At 38.5% G+C, this 22,099-nt stretch overlaps 2 protein-coding genes across 2 annotated transcripts in view; both read right to left on the reverse strand.

Annotated features, from left to right (window-relative positions):
• Positions 1-2,689: 2,689 nt before the first annotated feature.
• EQTN (equatorin, sperm acrosome associated) lies at positions 2,690-8,398 on the reverse strand. The gene is made up of 5 exons (XM_012721255.1): positions 8,288-8,398; positions 8,123-8,173; positions 6,898-6,960; positions 4,024-4,183; positions 2,690-3,098 (listed from the first exon to the last, which is right to left on the reverse strand). The coding sequence occupies exons 1-5, from the start codon at positions 8,319-8,321 to the stop codon at positions 2,690-2,692; spliced, it is 717 nt and encodes a 238-aa protein (XP_012576709.1). The 5' UTR covers positions 8,322-8,398.
• Positions 8,399-15,528: 7,130 nt separating this feature from the next.
• The window catches only part of MOB3B (MOB kinase activator 3B), a 192,887-nt gene continuing 186,316 nt past the window's right edge, over positions 15,529-22,099 (reverse strand). The window contains exon 4 of the mRNA XM_012721560.1: positions 15,529-15,588. Coding sequence (XP_012577014.1) covers positions 15,577-15,588 — 12 coding nt within the window. The 3' untranslated portion in view covers positions 15,529-15,576. The remainder of the gene's footprint in view (positions 15,589-22,099) is intronic.

Raw genomic sequence — 22,099 nt, forward strand, 5'->3', positions numbered from 1 at the left:
TAGAACAATTTAGTCCCCCCACCAGCTCGGTTTTCTGGTGCCCATAACCACCACTCTATAGGAACGTTAAGGCAGAAGAAAACATTGAAGTCACCTTTTGGGGGGTGGGAAAGAGGCAGTTACGGGCATCAGAGAAAAGAAATTGGGTGTGTGAGAAAGGAGGAAAAACAGTTTTAAAGGAACTAGCTTTACTATGTCCTTTCTGGGGAAGGAGGTTAGAAGTCCAGGAAACCTGCTCAGGAAATGAAGGGCAACGGGAAGAATGGAAGACCGCCCCAGCACCCCAGTCTGGTTTGTGTGGCCTGCCCCTCACTTCTAGACTGAGAGACAGTTGAAAGTAGACACAAGAAAGAGTAGCTGGTGTTCGTGTCCCCACCACACCAATACTTTGCTCTTTACCATGGTTTCTACAAACTGTATCAACTGAGAATGATAAGCCAATCTTAAAAAACAGTTAACATCTCTGTGGTCACTCTGCTAGAATAGTGCTATAATTTTCTCACTCCACAGCACTTTAATAATACTAGAAGCAAGTTCTATGATTTTATTCACTCGATTTATTTAGACTCTTAATAATCAAGAATATTGCTGGCACCTCCTAAGAGTGGGTGGAGATAAGAGGTGGGAATGGTTGGTGGTCAACCCCTCCCCAAGCTCACCTGAACATTCTTCCAATAAGCCCTTTCTCTTAAGCAGCTGCAACCACCTGCCTCAGTTCCCACAGAATTTCCTGGTGCCTGAAATGGCAAAACAAGTACTGACAACCAGTAGGGCTGTCGAAAGGGCATGGGACATAGAAAAGGTAACTGCAGGGGGTAGGTGCTGTGGCTGTTGTGCACAGTCACCCCCATAAGTGTAGAAACAGTGCAAGCTCAGGCAGACATGAGCCCCTGTGTTTTGGAGTTTTTTGTTTGTTTTTGTCCTTCAAGGGTACAGACTTACATAGTCCTTAGCTACTCAAAGGTGAAGCTTCATAGTTTCCAACCAGTAATAAAGTAGGGGCTGGTATCTAGGAAGTACAATAAGAGTGAATAGCCCTGTAAGTGAACAGCCCTGGAAATCCATGGAGGTGAAGTGGCCAGTCAGTGCAAGGCGTGAGTCTGACTTTCTTGGGGAAGAAGCTTCATAGAGGTCTAAGCTAGAGATAGGGAAAAGACTTTCCTACGAGTTGAAAGAATTTTGAGTTAAGGAACTGGCTGCCTTCTGGATCCAGGGCCTCGCTAGCTCCTAGACAATGTCATCATTCTATGAATGACTATTAACTTTCATGGGTCATGGAGAAGACCAGTTTGGGAGCAGATCTTTGCTTTCTCCCTTGCTCGCAGATGATTTTAGGCATCTGACTTACCTGGGTTTTCCTTTCTTGATACACAGATGTAAACTAGCCCTATATAAAGGAGAGTAGAATTCAATGTGATATAATGTAACGTTTCTGGCATAAAAGTGAAAATTTAGGAAGGCATGAATGTTCACATATATCCAGAAAAGATCCTATGCATTGTTCCATCTGGTGGTGCAAAGGTTAGCACTATGAAGCTATCCAAAGCCACAGCTGCAGGAGTTCGATCCCTAGCCAGGGAGGTGACTCCCACAGTGTGGCAGACCTCTCTTGCCTAGCCCACTGCTCCCTTCAGCAGTGTATTTCAGTTGGTCCACTTGTGCTGATCTCCACCCTGCCTTTGGTGAATCCTCTCATCTCCTACACCTTTGCTCTGTGCCCCAGTTCTTACATGCATAAATAAAAATCTTAACTTTTTTTCCAGTTGAAACTAATTCCCAAAAGTGGTACACTTGACTTCATTAGAAACTGAAATACACCTGGGATAGATACCCTTATAAGTCACCATTAACTTGAAATAGTCTTTCAGATTCTTTGCTTTTCTTCCAATAGAACATAGTGAACCTGGATACTTGGGGGAAGAAAGGAAGGAGAGCCCTTCAGCTCTAAAAGACTCTTGGTCCATGAATTAATTCCCACTTCCTTTTTCTTTTTTCTGGAACATCTGGTTTCACAAATGTTACAGATACTTCAGAAGGGGGAGGGTAGGATGTTTTACTGTTTTTCCTGTGAGAACAGTCTTGTTGACTTTTAAATACTACAGAATACTAGGCATCTCTAAGACTAATTTCATTTCTTTTTTTGTCAGGGCACCACTGGTTTGCCAGTAAAACACAGGCAGGTGTCTTCCTTTTGCTTTGGTGTTGGGAAGGAGGGTAGAGTGTGGTGATTACCCTGAAATCTCTCAAGTTGCTCCAATGTAGATTAACTCTCCAAATATCCCCACTTAAAAACCAACACTCTGTAAATGTGTTTTATTTGATCATTTCATTTCCTTTCACATGAGTGAAATCATATAGTATTTGTCTTTCTCTGACTTATTTCACGTTGCATCAAAACCTATAGAATGTTACAAGCCAGTTGGTTCAATAAAAATAAAACCAGCCTAAAGTGGATATTTTTTATAAATCACTTTCAGCGTTATTTTTTCTTGGTGAGTTTTCTATTCTTTAAATTATTCCTTGTATTTTCCCATTAAATACTGATTACAGCTGAGAGAATTTTATTGCATATATCCTCCTCTTAAGACACCAGAAAAATTTTAATGTATTAGCAAAGTTTCCAAATCATGAAATTAATGTGAATCACATGGTAAGATTTCTTTTTTACGAGCCCCCACTAAAAAGTTGTCTACTCATCACTGGGAAATTCCTCAGTCAGTTCCTCATCATCAATCATGTCTGTGTCCTCAGGTAAGTTTGACTCATTAATCTTGCCTTTTTTCTGAGGTAAGTCTGACTGATCACTCATGCCTGTGTCCTGAGGGTAGTCTGACTGGTCAGCCATGCCTGTGTCCTGAGGGTAGTCTGACTGGTAAGCCATGCCTGTGTCATCTGAGGCTGTGGAGAGCGCATCTGTCGTTCTGGATTTTGACTCTCCTGATTTTTTCATTTCTGAAGAAGTGGTGCCCCAATATGTGCTGCTCTCCCCACTCTTAGAAAAAGACGTGTCTGATATGCCTTCTGAAGGTTGAAAGTAAGATAAAGTGGCCAGCTCAGGGTTGATGGCATAGCTGACTTCTGGGGGTGGTTGCTTCAATCTGAAAACGAAAACCATAGATTAAGAATTGTCTTTGTACATTTTATGGGGGTGGAGTGGAGAATGGATCAAAAATGGGGTGGGAGGCCCTCCCTGGTGGCGCAGCGGGTTAAAGCACAGCACTGAGAATCTAAAGCCACTTCCGCATGAGTTCGATTCCCGCCTGCCCCAGAGGTGACCACATGGCGAGGCAGACCTCTCCTGACCCGCCCGCTGTTCCCCTCAGCAGTGTACTTCCTTGATCTGCCTGTTCTGCTCCCCGCTCTGTCTCTGGTGAAGCCTCTCACAGCCCCTGCACCTCTGGCCTGTACCCTTCAGTTCTGTATGCATAAATAAATAAATCTTTAAAAAAAATGGGGTGGGAAAGGTGCATGGGACTATGGTGATGGTGCACGGGTGAATTGGGAGTGGGAAGTCCATGGGGATTACAACCGAGATTTAAAAAAAAAGGCACAAAATGAAGAATGATGTAAAAATAAATTATTTTTTTTAAAAAAGAATTGTCTTTGTGTGCTTTGGCTGCTCAACTCAGAAAAGCATCACAACAGTTGCTTTTGAATTCTGTGAAGTTTTGGTTATACTAATGGTGTAGTATAAATTAAAATTGTTAGATCCTTAGCACGTGCGCTATTTAGAACAGAATCATAGTCCTTTTGCTGCAAGGCATCAAAGGATGTATGTGTGTCTAGAGTTTTTGCCATTAACTAGGATTATTGTTATCTCCAGATAACTATTTTAAATATTGAGAGAAATATTCAAGTAGTATATTCCTGAAAGACAGTCCTAGGCGCCTTTCTGAATAGAGTCTGGGAAAATGGAACCAAAACAAAAAACTGAGAGATAAATTTAGGTGTCACATTTCCTTAACAATCTAAAGAGAAGAGATACACTGTGCGTATTGCAAAGGCTCAAGTCTGCAGACTTACTTAGGCACCTGTGTCTTCAGTTTGAACATCATGGTACTACACAAAGCCAGGAGGATGACAAAAAGTAAGAGGGTCATCAGTGAGATGCCCAGCATTAATTTTAACTTGATACTCTCCAGCTCTTCCAGGTTTCCTGGAGTTGTAGCAGATATATCAGATGCTGAGAGGAAAGAAAGGAAATACAATGCAAAAGGGCAACTGCATCCCACTTTTTTTTTTCTTTCTGGAGGAGTAAGGGTTGCAAAGCTTTGTAGGGAAGCCTTTCATACCCAGGTATTCAGCGCTCACTCCGTTCTACCCTCATCACCTCAGGCAAGATAACAGGCTGATCCCAGTGGCCAAGTACTTTTAACTTTCCCCCTTCAACCTCCACAGCAACCAGAGGAGCTGTTCTTAGTTGCATTTTATAGGATCACAGAAATTTATAAATTTGCTCATGACTTATAGCTAGCCAATGTCAAAGTCAGTTTTATCAATGTTAAACTCTGTATGAAGCAGAATTCCTACCTGGCTAATAAAAGCCAGCTGAGAAAACCAGTAATTTGGAGAGATTACTGTTAAAAATAACTAATGATTTAGAGAGATTATTGTTAAAAATAATTAATGAACTTATATGCAAGGACTAGTCTCTCGTGCGAGAAAGATACAGTACTTCTGTTGAGTCATGTATTGCTTCTCCTCCATGAGGTTTAAGAACTGAATTTGGTATTACTGAGATCAAATCTAAGGTACTTGACACTAAAAAAATAAGAAAGAAAGAAAGAAAGAAAGAAAGAAAGAAAGAAAGAAAGAAAGAAAGAAAGAAAGAAAGAAAAAGAAATGGAAACTTCTTTGAATTATTAAAATAATAAAATTATGTCTGAATCCAGAAATGTCAGAAGTCCTTTTACTAAATCAATTAAGAAAGATATAGCTTTGCTACCTAATTGTGTATTTTCCTAAGTGATGTGCTTAAATAACCATGGTGATATCGCTCCTCTTTCCCTCACTTGCTCCCACTCAAAAGGCCCAAGCATTTCCATGCTTTCTAGGTAATGGTGTTTTGGTAATAAATAATGATACGCTCCCATGTCTATATTCTTTGATTTTGAAAAATTGTAACTTTCAAAATGTAATCTTCAACCAAGTGGGGTGAAATGAGTACAGCTGCCAATGGTTTGTATGTCTTTGAGGCAGATTATTTTGGGAATAATCAAACAAAAATGAATTGTACTCCTGAACTGCTTTGCAATTCCTTAAAAGATTTTTTGTGAAGAGGTGTGGGTTCAGTGCCTTTTAAATAAAATCAAGGTGATAGTGACTACTCTTAACTGCCAGAAGTATGGAAAAACAAATTGCAAGTTTGGGCAATGCCTCTCTCTAAGCCTAGGTTTCCTTATCTATAAAATGGAGATAATACCAACTTCATTTTCAGAGTGACTGAGAACTGACATGACACGTCTATAAAGCATCAGGCAGGTAGTATATATGTAACACATTATAGAAAAAATCAATACACTTAATTACTTGAAAAGACAAAATATTTTTCAAGTGTCTCAACAGTTGTCATTCACATATATAACTTTTCTAAACAAAGATTCACTCCATTCTCTTGACCCAATGCAAAGTGAATGACTGTTCATGCCCTCATGTAGAATTTAGGTAACAGGCCTCAGGGCTATCACTAGACTTTATTTCTTCTACAGGAGTGGTTTATTTATAGGACAGAGGTTTTAGGGAAATTAATATATTACCTTATTATGACATCTCATTCAAATCAAGAGTTTTATACTAAAAAATCATGAAATCTATTAATAAAAGCCACTGCATTCAGCAGCAAGAAACCCTCTCCTCTACTGCTGTGGGAATGCAATATGTTGTAGCCAGTTGGGAAGACAGTTTGGTAGTCTCTTAACAAAGCTAATCATAATTGTACATAGAAACCAGCAATCAGGATCGTTGGTACTTACCCAAAAGACTTAAGAACTTATGCCCACACAAAAACCTACACATGAATGTTTATAGCAGCTTTATTCATAATTGCCAAAAAGTTGGAAGCAATCATTCAATAAGTGAATGGAGAGACAAACCAGTATTTGCATGCAATGCAGAGTTACTTGATGATAAAAAGAAACTATCAAGCATCAAAAGATTTGGAGAAATCTTAACTGTGTTTTATTAAGTAAAGTCAATCTGAAAAGGTCACACACTGAATGTTTCCAACTACATGATAGTTGGAAAAGGTGAAGCTACAGAGACAATTACAACACCAGTAGTTAGTGGAATTGGAGGGAAAGAGAAGGACGGATAGGTGGAGTGCAGGACACTTTCAGGGCAGTGAAATTCTACTGTATGATTGTATTGATGGACACATGACCATTTGTGCATTTGTTAAAACCTGAAGAATTGTACAACACAAAGAGCAGATCTTAATGTAAACTATAGACTTTAGTTAATAGTGTACTGAGATTGTTTCATAAATTGTGAGAAATATCTCACACCAATGTAAGATGTTCACAGCAATACAAGGAGAAACTGAGCAAGGGGAATATATGAGAGCTCTCTGTACTTACTAGAGAATTTTTCTGTAAGCCTAAAGTTGTTCTTAAAATAGTCTTTGCATTTTAAAACACCACCTTCAATATATTATTCACTTGCCCAGTCCTCCATTGATTTATCTGTTTCAGGAGTTCACAAAATAGGCAGGTGGAACTTGACATCTGAAATATGGCAACTGGAGAACAATGTTTAGGAGCCATAAATTTTTTTTAAACAAAAATGTTTTTTTTTTCTGACCTGACACTGCACTCTGCCTAATGAGGGAAAACTCGTCATGCAGAAACTAAAATGTGCAAATATTTATGTATCCCTTTAAATGAAGTAGTTTGTTCTTACCTGGAATTGGTTTAAATAATTCATCTTTTCCATCTGCACTCTTCGTGGCTGTTCCATTTAAAACTGTTAAAATAACAAATTGGCATTATGGTAAAGAAAATCCATTTACTAAAATTATTGGCTGTGTGTATATGTGTGTATTATGTACACACATTGCTCATGGCAGTCTTAGTCTATAAAGGTACCACAAATAATGAATTGGTAAATACTGAATGGTTCCTTCTAGGGGATATATAGAAAATTAGGTGGGACCTATGAGTCTCAGTCACAACATTTTTATCAACCAATCAAAATATAATCTTGTTTTATATGTTTTTTCTGCTTAAAGATACTTTAGAGTGTATTTTGCTGATTCATTCCTGGTCAGCAGACCTTAACCATATCTTATCTAACACATGTATTTTCACCATTAGGCTCATCACAACTTTCTTGTGTTTTAGAACACTAGTCAGTACTTTCATGCCACCCTTAGGGGCCATTTAAACAGAAAAATCACCCACGGAAAGCACAAGCATACAAAACACATAGCACCAAGTAGACTGCAGAAAGTTTTTTTTTTTTCTTTGTAGTATGAGAGCAGAGAAGAAGATGGCAGTCAGGTTAAATTTTAGCATGTAGGTAAATTCAGTTGATGCAAATGAACATCAACTGAATATGGTACATACCTCACATTTATAACGCTTGCATACATTTGTGTGATACATGGCTTACATTTATATGTGTGCCTATATAGGATATATAGACTACATGTGTATATGCATACATATGGTTGCACACTACATGTAGTTTTAGATATTTTTGACATATATGTTACTTTTTGCATGCATTTCTTTTGATATATACTTTGCATTTAGTCATGCAGCTTGTCTGTTTATGTTCAGATACAGACTGATGGGGATAATACTGGACAATGGCCTTATTATAAATTATTCAGCATAAAATTAAATGACTCCATCACAATATTTATATGAACAAGAGCCTTATTAAAAATTATCAAGCATAAAATTAAATGACTCCATCACAATATTTATATGAATATAAAAATTTTGAGGGGAGAATCAAGATATTTGACACTTGGCTAGCTTTTGGTTTTGCACATGTGATGATGGTAGGAACGCTGACTGATTCATTCTTACTAGAACTATTTTCCATGATTTGGGTTTTCTTACATATAGCTTTAGAAAACCAAAACATTTCCCCAGCGGCCTCACTACTATAAGTTTACCTTTAGCTAACATTGTCCAAAAATCAGGCTCATTTGGACCCTTGGTTGGTTCTGTTTAAGACAAAATAGAAGAGATAAAATAAGGTGATTTGGTTTTAGTAGATTTGTGCTAGAATATTCATCATTTATTAGTTAGTTCTTTAACAGTTTACCTTGAGCTCTTACCATATGCCAACCCTGTGGCTGACACTAAAGTCATATAAATGAATCAATTCTAGTTCAGATACTCAAGGAACACACTCTCAATTTGGAAGGCCAAAATCACTGTCGATTGTGTTGCAGGATGGTGAGAATCTGGGTAGAAAGGGATAGGTATTATGCGGCTGGTGTTGACACTGCAGGGTCGGTTTGGAAGGATAAAGAAATTGTCAGACAAACAAGGCAAAGGACAGATTATTTCACCAGGAGGAAACTCAATTGTGAACAGGGTCTGGAAGCTTCAGGAGGTCTGGAGTGAAGAATGTGGTGAGGAAGAGATGAGAATGGAAATGTTCTTCCCTGGCCAGATCCTTTCAGACCTGAATGTCTGGTTATTAAAACATGACCCTGAATCTAGGTGTAAGTAGCTAAAGTTATTGAAGAAAGGGGATGCCCAGAAGATCAGGTTGCTATTTTTAAATAGATCCAAAAGGAGTTATGGGTGTTTGTTTTTAGTCCTATTAAAGGTACAAATGTATTCAGAGTAATCATCATAGGAACATACTTGGATTTCTTGAACTGGAGAATATAGGGTTTCATACAATGGCAGGTCCATTGTCTTCCATTAGGCCACTCATTCAAGACCTTAAAGGAGAGCCATCCTGAGTTGCTATGATTTCACAAATTTTTATAGGGAACAATATTCTTAAGAAAACAAAGGGGTCATTTAGATTTTGCCATCTCTCACTCCCAAACATCCCACCACAATAATCTTAGGAAACACTAATAATTGACTGTGAGGAGATCAGTTTATTCTTTGAGCAAGTAGAAATTTTTGTGTTATTTTAAAATTATATTAAGATTTATTAGGTACATTTTAGAATATAAATTTATATTGATCCATAGATGTACATATCTGACATAAATAAATTTTATTAAAATAAACTTATATTTTTAAAAGCTCTTGTCATGGATATCTGGAAAATGGCTCCTAGATTTCCACCACTTAAAAGACTTTAGAGTGACTTTAAATCGTAGCACTATAAATTCTTTAAGCACACTATTAATTTATGTAATACTGAGATCAGTAAAACAAATTTTTAAGTCATACAATGATATGCTCCAGAAATGAATACAGTGTAAAAATTTTAATACTTTGGTTTTTTTTTGCAAAGGGTTGTTTATCAGTATCTTCGTTGGCGTTTCCGGTAGTTCCTTTTCTGGCTTTATCTAGGAAAAGGGATAATGGAGTATCAGCATATAAAAATGTCAACACAACATTTGCAGCTAGGCATATTTTTAAGCTAAAAATGGAACAAACAGGAAAGAAAAAAACCAAAGAGAAAGATGTTGACATTTACCTGAGATGACTGAAGACCAGGGAGTGAAGAAGGTATTTGAGGAATAAAGATTGTGAGACAAAGGTTGCCTATGATGGGGTTAAGTTACCTACATTTGGAAAGAAGAGAAACTGGGAGCATTAGGTACAAAGATTCCTATAAAGATTAGGAAGATCTGTGGGGGAGATACATTGGCCCTCGGGCTTCGGTGTATAGGCCTTGAAGTAGCACCAGCCTCAGTCAGCTCAGTTGCTGCTCAGTGTGATGACAGATAGAGGGAGGCGCCTCCCCTTCCTCATGGGTTGGAAGTGTAGGTGTGTTACCTATTCAAAACAGAGTTGGGAAAATAACAATTTGAGCCAATCAGCCAGAGTTTTCCCTGCCGGATTTACTATCAATTTCAGTCAATGACATGACCATAAGGAAGCATTTCAAAGAGTGTGTGAGGGAACAATTGTGACTGGAGGACAATCCCCCCACTCCTCCACCCCCTACCCCATGAAGTTCAAATTGCTGTATTAATACAGAAGTCAGTAAAATTCTGAACAAAGTACGGAAATTCTACTTAAGGAGGAGTCCTACAGAGAGGCAGAATAAATTCAGACTGAGTCTACAAACAGTACTATTCCAGGCAACCTGTTGGCATGAGAGGATGGATGTGACACTGACTGGACAGGACTTGAACAATCAGTATGTAAAACTTAAACTCTGCTGTGCAGCCCTCATCCTCTATATCTTAGGATATAGCTGAATTTTCTCAGCTACTACCTTTGTCCTCTGAATCGTAGGGACTGTGCCTAAAAGAATCACTAGGCAGAATTATCCAGAAGCTTCCATTGCATTGAGAGCCTTGCTCCTCTAGGATGTCTGTACCACTCAGCATGTGTCCCTCTCACAGAATCCTTTTACATGGAAACAGTTTCTTGTCCCAACCTAATATTTTCTGACAAAATTCTGGTTCCCTGAATTATGGGAATAGAGTTAGGGTTTTGGAATCTCTTCCATGAGCTCTGGAGTTCTTAATAATCCATCTCTGAAGGAAATTTGAGGTACCTCATCTAAGGGCTGGCTCTCTGGGGTCTTCTACCAAACAGCTCAAAATTATGTTTGTTGTATATAAGTAAAATTCCCAAAGTGATATGTCTCATGAACAATATGATTTAAGTCCAAGGTTTGGAATTGCTCAATATATTCCATTACTATCATGTAATTTTTTTAAATAATTAGGCACCACTAAATCTGGTTTCCCCCCCAAATTAAAATTACTATAGGAAGAAACATTCTTTCTTTCCTGTGTATTTATTTCATCCTCTTTTCCTTGTTCTGTTTTATGGTTACTTGTTTCATAGGTACACTTTTAAAGCAAAAAAAGTGTGGCACATTGTCTGTACTTTAGAGACAATTTCAGTGGTCACCAAATCACATGCTGGCAACAGCTTTATCTACCAAATAGTTATGTGTGGTGGAGAGAAGCAAAAAGGAAAGAACAACATTTAAAGCTGAAGGTATAAAGCAGAAAAAGTAAAAGAATGGAATTAGAAAAGACATGCAATTTCCTAGAGTTGTAAATTTAGTTGTTAACGTTTCTTTCCATACAAACCTAAACTATGAGGCTAAGGAATATAAGAACTCTATTCCTTCTGAACCCGCTGGTGCAGTTGCTGTGGAATCTCAAGTGTATTGGTGTCAAAGGAAGTGTGAACCAAAACCTAGGGAATTATCCAGAACTCAGTTGGATCTGAGAGTCATAAAATATGCTTCACAGAGTGAATTTTCAGTCTTATTTGGGAACTATGAATTTTTGACATTAGCTCCACTAAGACCTTTTCCTGTCTGATACTCTCAAGAGCTTGGAATCTTACTTTAAGGGCCTTGGATAGTTGCCACAGTGCATTTGGTACTTACAGTTTTTTAGAGCAATTTTCAGATCAGTTGTTGCAGTCACAGTTATTTCAGAATCAGAGCCATTTGGATTTTGTGTCGTGAATACATCTAAAAAATATAAGATCAGAGGTTTTCAGCAGTTAACTAAGTCACTTGTTCTTTTACAGTTTCCCTCATTTGATTTTTTTTCCTCAAAACATATATGCTGGCTATTTGCAAGAAGAGAATAATAATAATGCATCTGAGGCATTCTTCTTCTGTCACATAAGAAAGTATGGCAAGTGTCAAAATAAAGTTTATGGGGGAAACATTCAAAGTACTCTCAGTGACACTTGATTATGGAAGAACATATACAAGGCATAATGGGTGCCAAAGCAGATTTTAGGTTTCTGATATCACTGTAGTGACAGGATCAAGAAGGCAAATAAGAAGCATGTATTTACCCCAGAGTCTTCTTGTTAGCCTGCAAAAGCTTATACCTCGATAACATACATGTTCATATTTACATATGTACATAGAGAATACTGCCCTTAAGAGTTGTGAGTTTAGGCCCTCCCTGGTGGGGCAATGGGTTAAAGCACAGCATTAAGGAGCTATCTACAGCCACTACAGCACGAGTTCAATCCCCAGCCAGGGGAGTGACCCACATGGAGTGTCAGACTTCTTCTGACCCACCCACTGCTCCCCTCAGCAGTATATTTCATTCAATCTGCCTGTTCTGCTCTCCACTCTGTCTCTGGTGAATTCTCTCACCCCCCTCCCCATACCTCTGGCTTGTACCCAAGCTCTTTTATGCATAAATAAATAAAATCTGTAAAAAAAAAAAAAAAGAGTTGTGAGTTTGGGTGCAATTCAAAACTACTACACACATTCACCTAGCCAGAATCAAGGTAAACTGGATCAAGATGGCAGACTGAACATACATACATATATACATATGTATATATATACTCTATCCAAAGCCACATGAAATGATGGTTTTACACATACATGAATGTAAAAGTTTAAGACACACAAATGTACCTATTACTAACAACACACAGACACACACACAATGCCCCTAACATGCCATGATTTTTTTAGGAATTTCTGACCTAGTTCTAAGGAGAAATAAAACAAACAAACAAACAAATCAAAACCCAACATTAATGTTGTATGAAATTATAAAAATTAGAACACTATATTGTTTTTGCAAGGTGAGAGAGATCAGAAAAACAATTAGAAGGTAGCAATTGATCTAATTTCAAATGATACTTTAGACTATTAAATATGGATTTCATATTAGCAGGAAAATGATGTTAGTATCTGGTAATCATTCTTGAAAAGCATAGCTTTACACCTATTTTATGCCATAAACAAAAATAACTGGATTTAAGACCTAAGGTGTTGAAACAAAAATATAAAATTAAAAAATTAGGTAATAATTTAAAATATTGCATTGGAGAAGGACCATTTGTGCAAGAAACAAGCAAAAAATATATATTTATAAAGGAAGTTGCCAAGAATTGATTTGATAAAATTTAAACTTTTCTCTGTGATTAAGATATATAAGTTTCTCCCAGTAGCAAATTGGGAGTAAAAGTACAGTAAAAATAAATATAGCCCAAAAATACCGAATCAAACATAATCAAAATACAAATTATAATAATTGTGAAAATTCCTCATTTATCCCCAAAGCATGATTAACAATATTCATTGTGAGACTGTGGAGCATTTTCAGAGGATATAAATTGATGGATACTTTTTGGAGAGCAATTTGGCGATCCCTATCAATATTTTAAAAGAATAATCCTTTGGGCCCTCCCTGGTGGCACAGCACTGAGAAGCTTAAGTCACTTCGGCATGAGTTCAATTCCCGCCTGCCCTGGAGGAGATCCACATGGCGCGGCAGATCTCTCCTGACCCGCCTACTGCTCCCCTCAGCAGTGTACTTCCTCGATCTGCCTGTTCTGCTCTCCACTCTGTCTCTGGTGAATCCTCTCACCCTCCGCATCTCTGGCCTGTACCCCAGTTCTGTACGAATAAATAAATAAATCTTAAAAAAAAAAAGGAGTAATCCTTTATTCAGCAATTCTGGTACTTGGTATCTATCCAAAGAGAGATATACCCAAGTGTGTATAGGGAAAATGTACAAGTGAAAAACAACAGAGATGGAAAAAGGCACAAAATGAAGATGTAAAAATAAATTTTAAAAAACATTAAAAAAAACTGCACAAAATCAGAATTTTAATTAAATAGTTGCTAAAGCATGGAACATCATTTTATGGATTGCTTTGTATCTATTAATAAAAGAATGAGCAGATGGGGAAGCCGACAAGATGGTGATAGAATGAGATGGCGGGCTTGCCTTCTCCAGATACAACAAAACTAACACAAAAGTAATGATGCAGACGTAAAAAGAGCTCTGAATTGCTAAAAGAAACAAGCAAGTCATAACACAATTTTTTAGTATGATCTCACTTATGTTTTATATGTGTGCTTGCATGAGAGCCATTTTTTCTTTAGTCACTCGTCACCAGGCTCTTGATTTATTAACCCTCCGATTATTCAAAAGAGAGAAGGACCTGACTCCACTATTGTGTATGCAGCAAAGGCAGTTTGGTGGTGGAGAAATTGGATACCATTCCCGACTGTGTTTCTTGGTAGCTCTGAAAGCTGGCAGTGACTTCTCTGAGCATCAGGGATTTATTTTCACCTACAAAAAAGGGATACTGATTTGCCAAAGAAAAATAAAATAAAATGTATGCATGGAAGGAACAACATATGAGGAATGGTGAATAACTAAATTTTAACAGAACTTCCAAGCATCTCAAAAGTCATCTTGTTATAAATTTTGTCTCCTGCACCCCCAAACAGGTATGTTGAAGCCCCAATCCATTAGTACCTCAAAATGTGACTTAATTTGGAAATAGTGATATTAAATATGTAATTAGTTAAGATGAAGTCACATGGAGTAGGGTGGATTCCTAATTTGCTAGGACCGTTGTCCTCATGGGGGAAGGGGAATTTGGGCAGAGATATGCTGGATAAATGCCACAGGAAGACAGGCAGAGGTTGGTGTCCAGCAGCTGTGAGGCAAGGTGTGTCTAGTAGGAGCTGGGAGAGGCAAGGAATGACCTTCTAGAAGCTTTGGAGAGCATGGTGTGACAAGAACTGTCATTTTGGATTTCTTTTCTTTTTTCATTTATGCATATAGAACTGGGGTACAGCCAGAGGTGCAGGGGCAGCGAGAGACAGAGTGGGGAGCAGAACAGGCAGACTGACAAAGTACACTGCTGAGGGGAGCAGCGGGAGAGTCAGGAGAGGTCTGCTGCGCCCTGTGGGTCAGCTCCGGGGCGGGGATCCAACTCAACTGAAGCCGGGGGCTGGGCTTACCTTAGCTTCACAGTGCTCCAACACTCTGCACCACTAAGGAGGGCCCGTTTTGGATTTCTAATCTCTTTGAAACTGTAAAGGTATAAATTTCTGTTGTTTCAAGCCATCCTATTTGTGGTATCTTTTTTTCAGCAGACCTAGGGAACTGATACTTCTACATAAATGTTGGTTAAACTACCATGAGAATTAGGTCAGTTGTTACTAATGTGAATAAATCACAATGTCGTGATGAACCCTATTTATAAACAATTACCAAAAGAATTTTGTTTACCTTCCTAACATCTAATGACAATGAAAGTCCAAGGAAAAAAGAGTTGTATTTTAAATATTCAAATGACTGTAAGCTACGTTATAATTTAATAAGACATAAACAATTATAGGAGTTTTGTAAAGCGTTCAAACAAAGTGCTATAATCGACTTTTATATAGGTACTGTCATCAACTTCAAAGACTTACATTGCTTTATATCTTTATAATAATTGCCAGTTTTCTCATTAGCAGGAGTATAGGCCTTATTTTCTGCTTGATCTTTCTGCATGTATTCCGCATGACCTTCCTCGCCTAGTGCATGTTCCTCGCGAAGTTCTTCAGTTGGATGTAGTTGGAAGTCTTTATGCATTCCATATGGCTCTAAGTCTTTATGTACTCCTTCTGTAGGCAAGTATTCATGTGGGTGTGTTTGCTCATCTCTAAGTTCCTCTTCAGGTACCACAGGTATCACATCAGCTTCTATAAAATGTGTGACATAACCATAGATCAGAAATATGTCGATTTCTTTCACTACTTTCTTTTTCTAGATGCACATTTTTTCACAAAACGTTTGAGACAGGGATTTAAAGTCTAAATTCTACCAACAATAAATTTTATATTGTTCTATTGAAAATGGACCCATCCTAAATTTTCTAGAATAAAGCATCATCTTTTTTGTGTTTTTTTTTCTGTAAAAGTTTGAAGTGCTTACTTACCTTCTTCAGTGGGTTGTAAATGAATGCTTCTAGTGGATAAGGATAAAACCCCAGGTAAAAAAATAAACAATATAAAATTCATTGGGAAAATATGTTTATCAGGTAATCTACGGCGTCTCCTCAAAGTTTCCTTCCTGTTGCCCAAGTCCTGTAACTAGCTGGTACATTATGACATCACTGACAAATGGAGGTCAGAATGCTGGGGAGGAATTTCCAAAGTGTTGTGACTCAATCTGATGTGAGTTCAATTTTTAGTACATCTTCCAAAGAGAAACTGTCATATGATTTTCTTTGGAAATTAAATAGACATTTTCATAAAATAATAGGAATTGTTGGTTTATGAATCTGTGAGCATGTATGAGTTCATTGTAAGTCAAACACCTTGAGTTAACTCAAAGACTAGTGCCCTGGAGCTGAGTGACCTGAGTCATGCTGAGTTTCTCCCCCAGGCAGATCCCTGAAAAGTGACAATTGCAACAGGGGCAACAAACTCACGTGTGTTCTCCCATCATTTTGTTACAGGGTAACCCAGTGTGAACTGAGTACAAGTCCTCACCTGTACTGCAGGCACATACACAAGAGTATGGGTTTATTTACAAAAGGGGAAAGGAGAAGGAACAACCCAGGGAAAGAGAGAGAGATACAAGAATACTAGAATATCTTATCAGCCCGGTTGACTTGAAGCTCTAGTAACAAACTAACTGATAGCCCCCCCACCTCCCCCGCTGCCCCCTCCACCCAGTTACATGGTCCTGAGAGAGAGGTCCTGAGAAAGCCATTGCCTCAGAGAGAGAGAGAGAGAGAGAGAGAGAGAGAGAGAGAGAGAGAGAGAGAGAGAGAGAGAGAGAGAGAGAGAGAGAGAGCACCAGCCATTGCCTCTCCCTCCAAAGTCCCAGAAAGCCTGCTTAGCTCTGCCCTTGCGTCTTTTCAGTTCTCTCATTGTTACTGCTGGGAGTTGTAATTTCCAATCACTGGAGTAGGGGGTAGAGTCCAGGAAACTGGAGTAGGGGGTGGAGACCACAAAACTCTGCAGAGTTCCTTTAGGACATCCTTCCCCTTAACAATTTGATAATCTTAATTTTCAGTGACATTTTCATCAGACTCACCCTTTCTAGCCAGTGAAGGAAGCTTTCTTTTCACCTCAGTAACTTCCTAGTTATTACTTCCCAAGCTTCTTTTGGGCTTTTGGAGAGGGAATAATTAATTTTATGATGAAAGAAGGTTTGTTACCAAGTAAGCAAGTGATCAATCTAAAAGAGAGCATAATTTTTTAGTAAATAAATTGTGCGTGTTAGAAGTGATAAAACTGTGAATAATATTAAGGACTCTGGAGACAGACTTCCCCGGTTCAAACTCCAGCTCCACCACTTAGCAGCTGTGTGTTCTTGAATGAGTCTTGTTCTTCATCTTCAGTTTCTTCATCCAGGGAATGGGAATAACAGCGTGACATCTGTTTCTGAGGCTTGGGGTGAGGAGTAACTCAGATGATACAAGCAAAGCATTTGGCACGATGCATGGCATCATGCAAAAGCCAAGAGATGTGCCCAAGTGAGCTTGTCAGTGCAACCTGTGCTGTCTCCACTTCTGTACCAGATGACAGAACAACAGTCCTGTTACCAATGTTCCTCCCTGTGAAGGCTTTTGAGAATTGGATGGGAGAATATGCACCAAGCACCAAGCATCGTGCTTGGCATAGAGTTGATTCTCACTAAATCAGTTTTCCATCCTTCTTTCTCCTAAAAACCTTCTTAGAGCACTTGACTCCCATCTGCTCTGTTCCCCACCCATCCCAGTATAATAACAAAGTGTCTAGGAACAGCAGAGGATGATCATGTAAAAATCATCTTGTTTATTTGCCCTTCTTCTTGGCAATGGGGAAGGTGTTTGAGTACAATTTTGTTCACATTTCCCTATTCAGAAGTCTGTCTAAAGTCACTTAGAGATAATATGAATTCCCATGAAAGATCATGAGCCCCAAGGCAGCACCATTTTTTTTTCTGAGTGTGAGCAGACGCATGGCAGTCACCGGCTTCCAGCTTTCTGGAAGAAAGCTTGAGATTTTTTTTTCTTTTAGGTCAAACCCATAGGCTCATGGGGTTTTATGCAATGCAACATCTAGACAGCACCTTGCCGTGCTTAATATCAGTACTTACTGTGTTATCTGCATAACCTCAGAAAGCTCACTATAAGGCTGGACGTGTGCTAAAAATTGTTCCTGTGAGTGTAAAATGGGGATTTTTAAATGGGTTTTCTTTAACTTCCATTCAGTAGCTGCTGAATCAAATGGCTTTCTATTAAAACACACAACACAGACACACAACACATTGGCTTCTCTCATGGTAAAGGCCAACTCCTTCTCTATTCAGTAGATGAATCATTTCATGGACAATATCCATGGAACCCTGGGAATGGGAAGGTTAGTCTTTCATTTCATCACAGCATAATTTATTTCACCCAGCCTTAAAACACAGGACTCAATTATGTCTTGACATCTTAAAGATCTCCTGATGAAGCAAGAACCAGAAAACATTTATGGTCTGAACAGATCTCAGTAATCTCAAAGGAAGCTGCACAAGTCAGGTGGTGGGAATGGAAACTGCGTTTAAAACTAATGTAGTTGCTACTCATTTCTAAATTTACCTTCTGGAATATGTACATCAACAGTTCTCACAGTTGCATGTTATGTTAGCTCCTCAGCTGCACATTTCTAGTTATTCATGTGCCCACATATTTTATATTATGGCTGAAGAATGACTGCCAGTTCATTTCTCTAGGGAGAGAGAAAATTAGCAAAAGTTACCTATGGTAGTTTACCCCGCTTTTTAAAGCTAAGATTTCTACTTTGAATGCCTTTATTAATTCTTAAAATTCTGCTTATTTTCCTAACAGAATGAAATGCATGCCCTGTTCCCCATTTCACAAAAAAGAGCAAGGCGTGAAAATGCCTTATGTACCCTTAAATGGACAATTAGCACACCTAAATACCTGGGTGTTTCCTCCTGGACTTCCACATTGCCTTCCTGTGTCCAGCCCATGCAGGGCTCCAACTTGGCCTCTCACTCAAAACATACAGGACCACCATTATCTCCTTCCTCATGTCTCTCTGTTAGGTCTGTTGATCCATCTGATTCAGGGTTCATTTCTATTCAAAAATGCACATCCTGTGAATCCAAATACTTCTCTGTCTCATATGGCCTGATCATAAGCACTCACACAATCACATTAGCCAATTACCCCAAAGGAGGAAGCGCTATACCACATGGAGCCCTGTGCAGAGAGAACAATGCTCTGAGAGGCAGCCAGTGTCTAGTGGGTGAAGATGATTCTCGAGAGAAAGTGTGAACTCCAGGTCACCCTGTGTATTGTGAAACCCTGATACCATCATTTTCTGTCTTGTGGTTTTGAGCAATTTATTTAGGTAACTTTGATTATAAGTTGGCGATTAACAGGTAACCAATGTTACAGGGATACGGAGCATTAAAAAAATGAAATTATTCATGTAAAGCAACTTGTAATAGCCCTTAGTATACATTCATGCATGTATGCTCTTGGTGTATCATCACATTAATATTATCACCATCAACTATTGCTTTTAATGAATTTCTCTGTGATAGCAAATCTTAGTTAGGTAACTACCTGCCATGTGAATTTATTCATTCATCAAAGATTTATTGAACAGCTACTAAGTGTCACTCTTTTGTAGGTGCTTGAGATGCATCAATAAAGAAAACAGATCCTGGAGATTGTGGAGTTTGTATTCTAGTGGGGGATACAGATAAATAACAACAAGACTAATAATTTGATCAATTACATGCATGTAATTTCCTGGTACAAAGAAAATTGAGCACAGGAAGGGGAATTGTGAGTCCTTGTGGGCTGGTATCTCATTGGGAAGGTGATGCTGGAACAAAGATTTGAAGGGGGGAGGTCAGCCGTGAAGCTATGTGGGGGGAGTAGTGAGGAGCAGCAAGTGCAAAGCAATGAGCCTGAGTGTGCCTGCCTGTGTACAAGCAAGGAGAGGGGCGGGGCAGGGGCCAAGGAGAAGCTTTTTTTTTTTAAAGATTCATTTATTTGTGCATACAGAACTGGACTATGTACAGGCCAGAGGTGCAGGGGCGGCAAGATGATTCACCAGAGACAGAGTGGGGAGCAGAACAGGCAGATCGAGGAAGTACACTGCTGAGGGGAGCAGCGGGCGGGTCAGGAGAGGTCTGCCACACCGTGTGGATCACCTCCGAGGCAGGCGGGGATCGAACTCATGCGGAAGTGGCTTTGGTTTCTTAGTGCTGTGCTTTAACCCGCTGCGCCACCAGGGAGGGCCCCAGCCAAGGCTTTTAAATTGATGTGTGTGGCGGGGGGTGTTGCCTGGCTTTGAGCATAGAGGGGCTGTGTTCTCATCCACAGAACTAGACATGGGTGGGCAGCCCAGATACTCATTTTCAGCCAATGTTATGTTCTTCCTCTGGCCTCCACCTGACTGAAAATCCTCAGCGTCTTTCCCCAAGTCTTGCCTTAATCACAGTCTCTTATGAACCTAACATCCCTCGTGAACCTCCCTGTGGTTATACTTTTGATTAAGACAAACCCTAAGCAGAAGGAATAGATTTTAGATCAATAAACACATCATAATTCACAAAATGTCTAAATACTTCTCTCTTGTGGATGTTAGTCAGTGTGTAGCTTTCAGCAATGTCATTCCTTCAGGGTCGTTATCTGTGATTTTTTTTTTTTTTCTGAGCTGATAAAAATAAGATTCTATTGATGACTTTTCTCCTGTGTTCTATATATTTCTTGAAAATGCTTAGATTCTTATGCTTTGCTGATTTGATAATAGGGTTATCATGTAATAGTATAAATTTATATTTTTTTAATTTTACATTTATTTTATTTTGTATCATTTTACATTGACTTCATAAAAATTCAGTTATACTTTAAAACAATAAATTTCCATTAAAATAGATAGGATATCCTGCTAAAATCTACTTTGCAATGAAAAACTAAAACAAAATACATAATTATTATAATGATACTAACATTGATTTTTATTAGCTTTCTGAAATCTTTTTGTCAAGGTAGCACTGAAGTTTACTGGAAAGCACAATTAAGGTTTACAAATTTGTAACTGAGAGTCCCTAGATTTTATGATTAGTTTAATTTGTAGGGAAAGTGAGCTTAACAGTGTATCAGTTTTGTTGTTGGGTAAAGGACAAAGCATTTGTTGTCTTCTGAGACAGTTCCCCCTATAATTATCAATATAATGTAAGTTACCAGGAAAAAAAGATGTTGGAGATATTCAGTGTGGAAGAACAAATTTTGAACACTTGAAAATGAAAATGTTCCCTCAATGATCTTTTTAGAGATGACTTAGCAAAGGCTGCAACTTGAAATATCTGCAGGGGGATTATAAGAAATGTAAGTGAAAGAAGCATCCCAAAGGTAAAGACAGCTGTGTCCAACAATCAGCCCTATGTCTGGGAGGCAATAGGGAGTGGTGGGGATAGTGGTAAATCAGAAACAACTTACACTATCGAAATGGGTCTACCACTTCTCAGCCAGTTCCTGCCACTTGAAAACAAAAGCCTGTAGTTGCCAGGTCTGATTTTGTAAGAGGCACCAGATTTGTGTGTGTTGAATTTCTCAAAACTGAATATTGGTAGCAAGTTTAAAAGTGCAAAGCATGGTGTAGATCCAACAATATGCCTGCAGTTCACATTCAGTACATAGTCTGCTTCTGTTACATCTTGGTGTCCATTTCAGAGATGGGCCCAACATGTGCAGGAGCCCGTTATATGAGACTGTTTCAGAAGTCTCACTCCTCACTGGCCTACATCTGGAAATCACCTCATTACATATTGCTTTTGTTAGCTATCATTTTCTATGGTTGCTATTAGCAACAGTGGCTGTTTTTTTGGCGCCCTTCATAATTATTATATAGTGAATGTAAATGTATTAGTATTATATAATCAGAATGGATATATTCATGCTTTTCCAAATATGTTAATATTTTCACCTCATTTTTCAAAACAATTATAATTTATATAGGAACACATCTTCAAGCCTAGCTTGAAGTTCAGAACTCTGAGGCACAGAACAATTAAATATACTGTCCCAAGTCACACAAGTAAGGTAATGGAAAACTTTAGATTAACACGAGATTTATTCACTCTCAGTGATGTGCTTTTCCTATAGTCTAGGTTTATTATATTACATGTCAGATTATCCAATTCAATACTGAATCCTACTACAAGAAAAAGTCTGCAAAATATGAACCTGCT

This window comes from Condylura cristata, unplaced genomic scaffold (assembly GCF_000260355.1).
Source record: "Condylura cristata isolate star-nosed mole 26May11 unplaced genomic scaffold, ConCri1.0 scaffold00006, whole genome shotgun sequence".
Taxonomy (NCBI): Eukaryota; Metazoa; Chordata; class Mammalia; order Eulipotyphla; family Talpidae; genus Condylura; species Condylura cristata.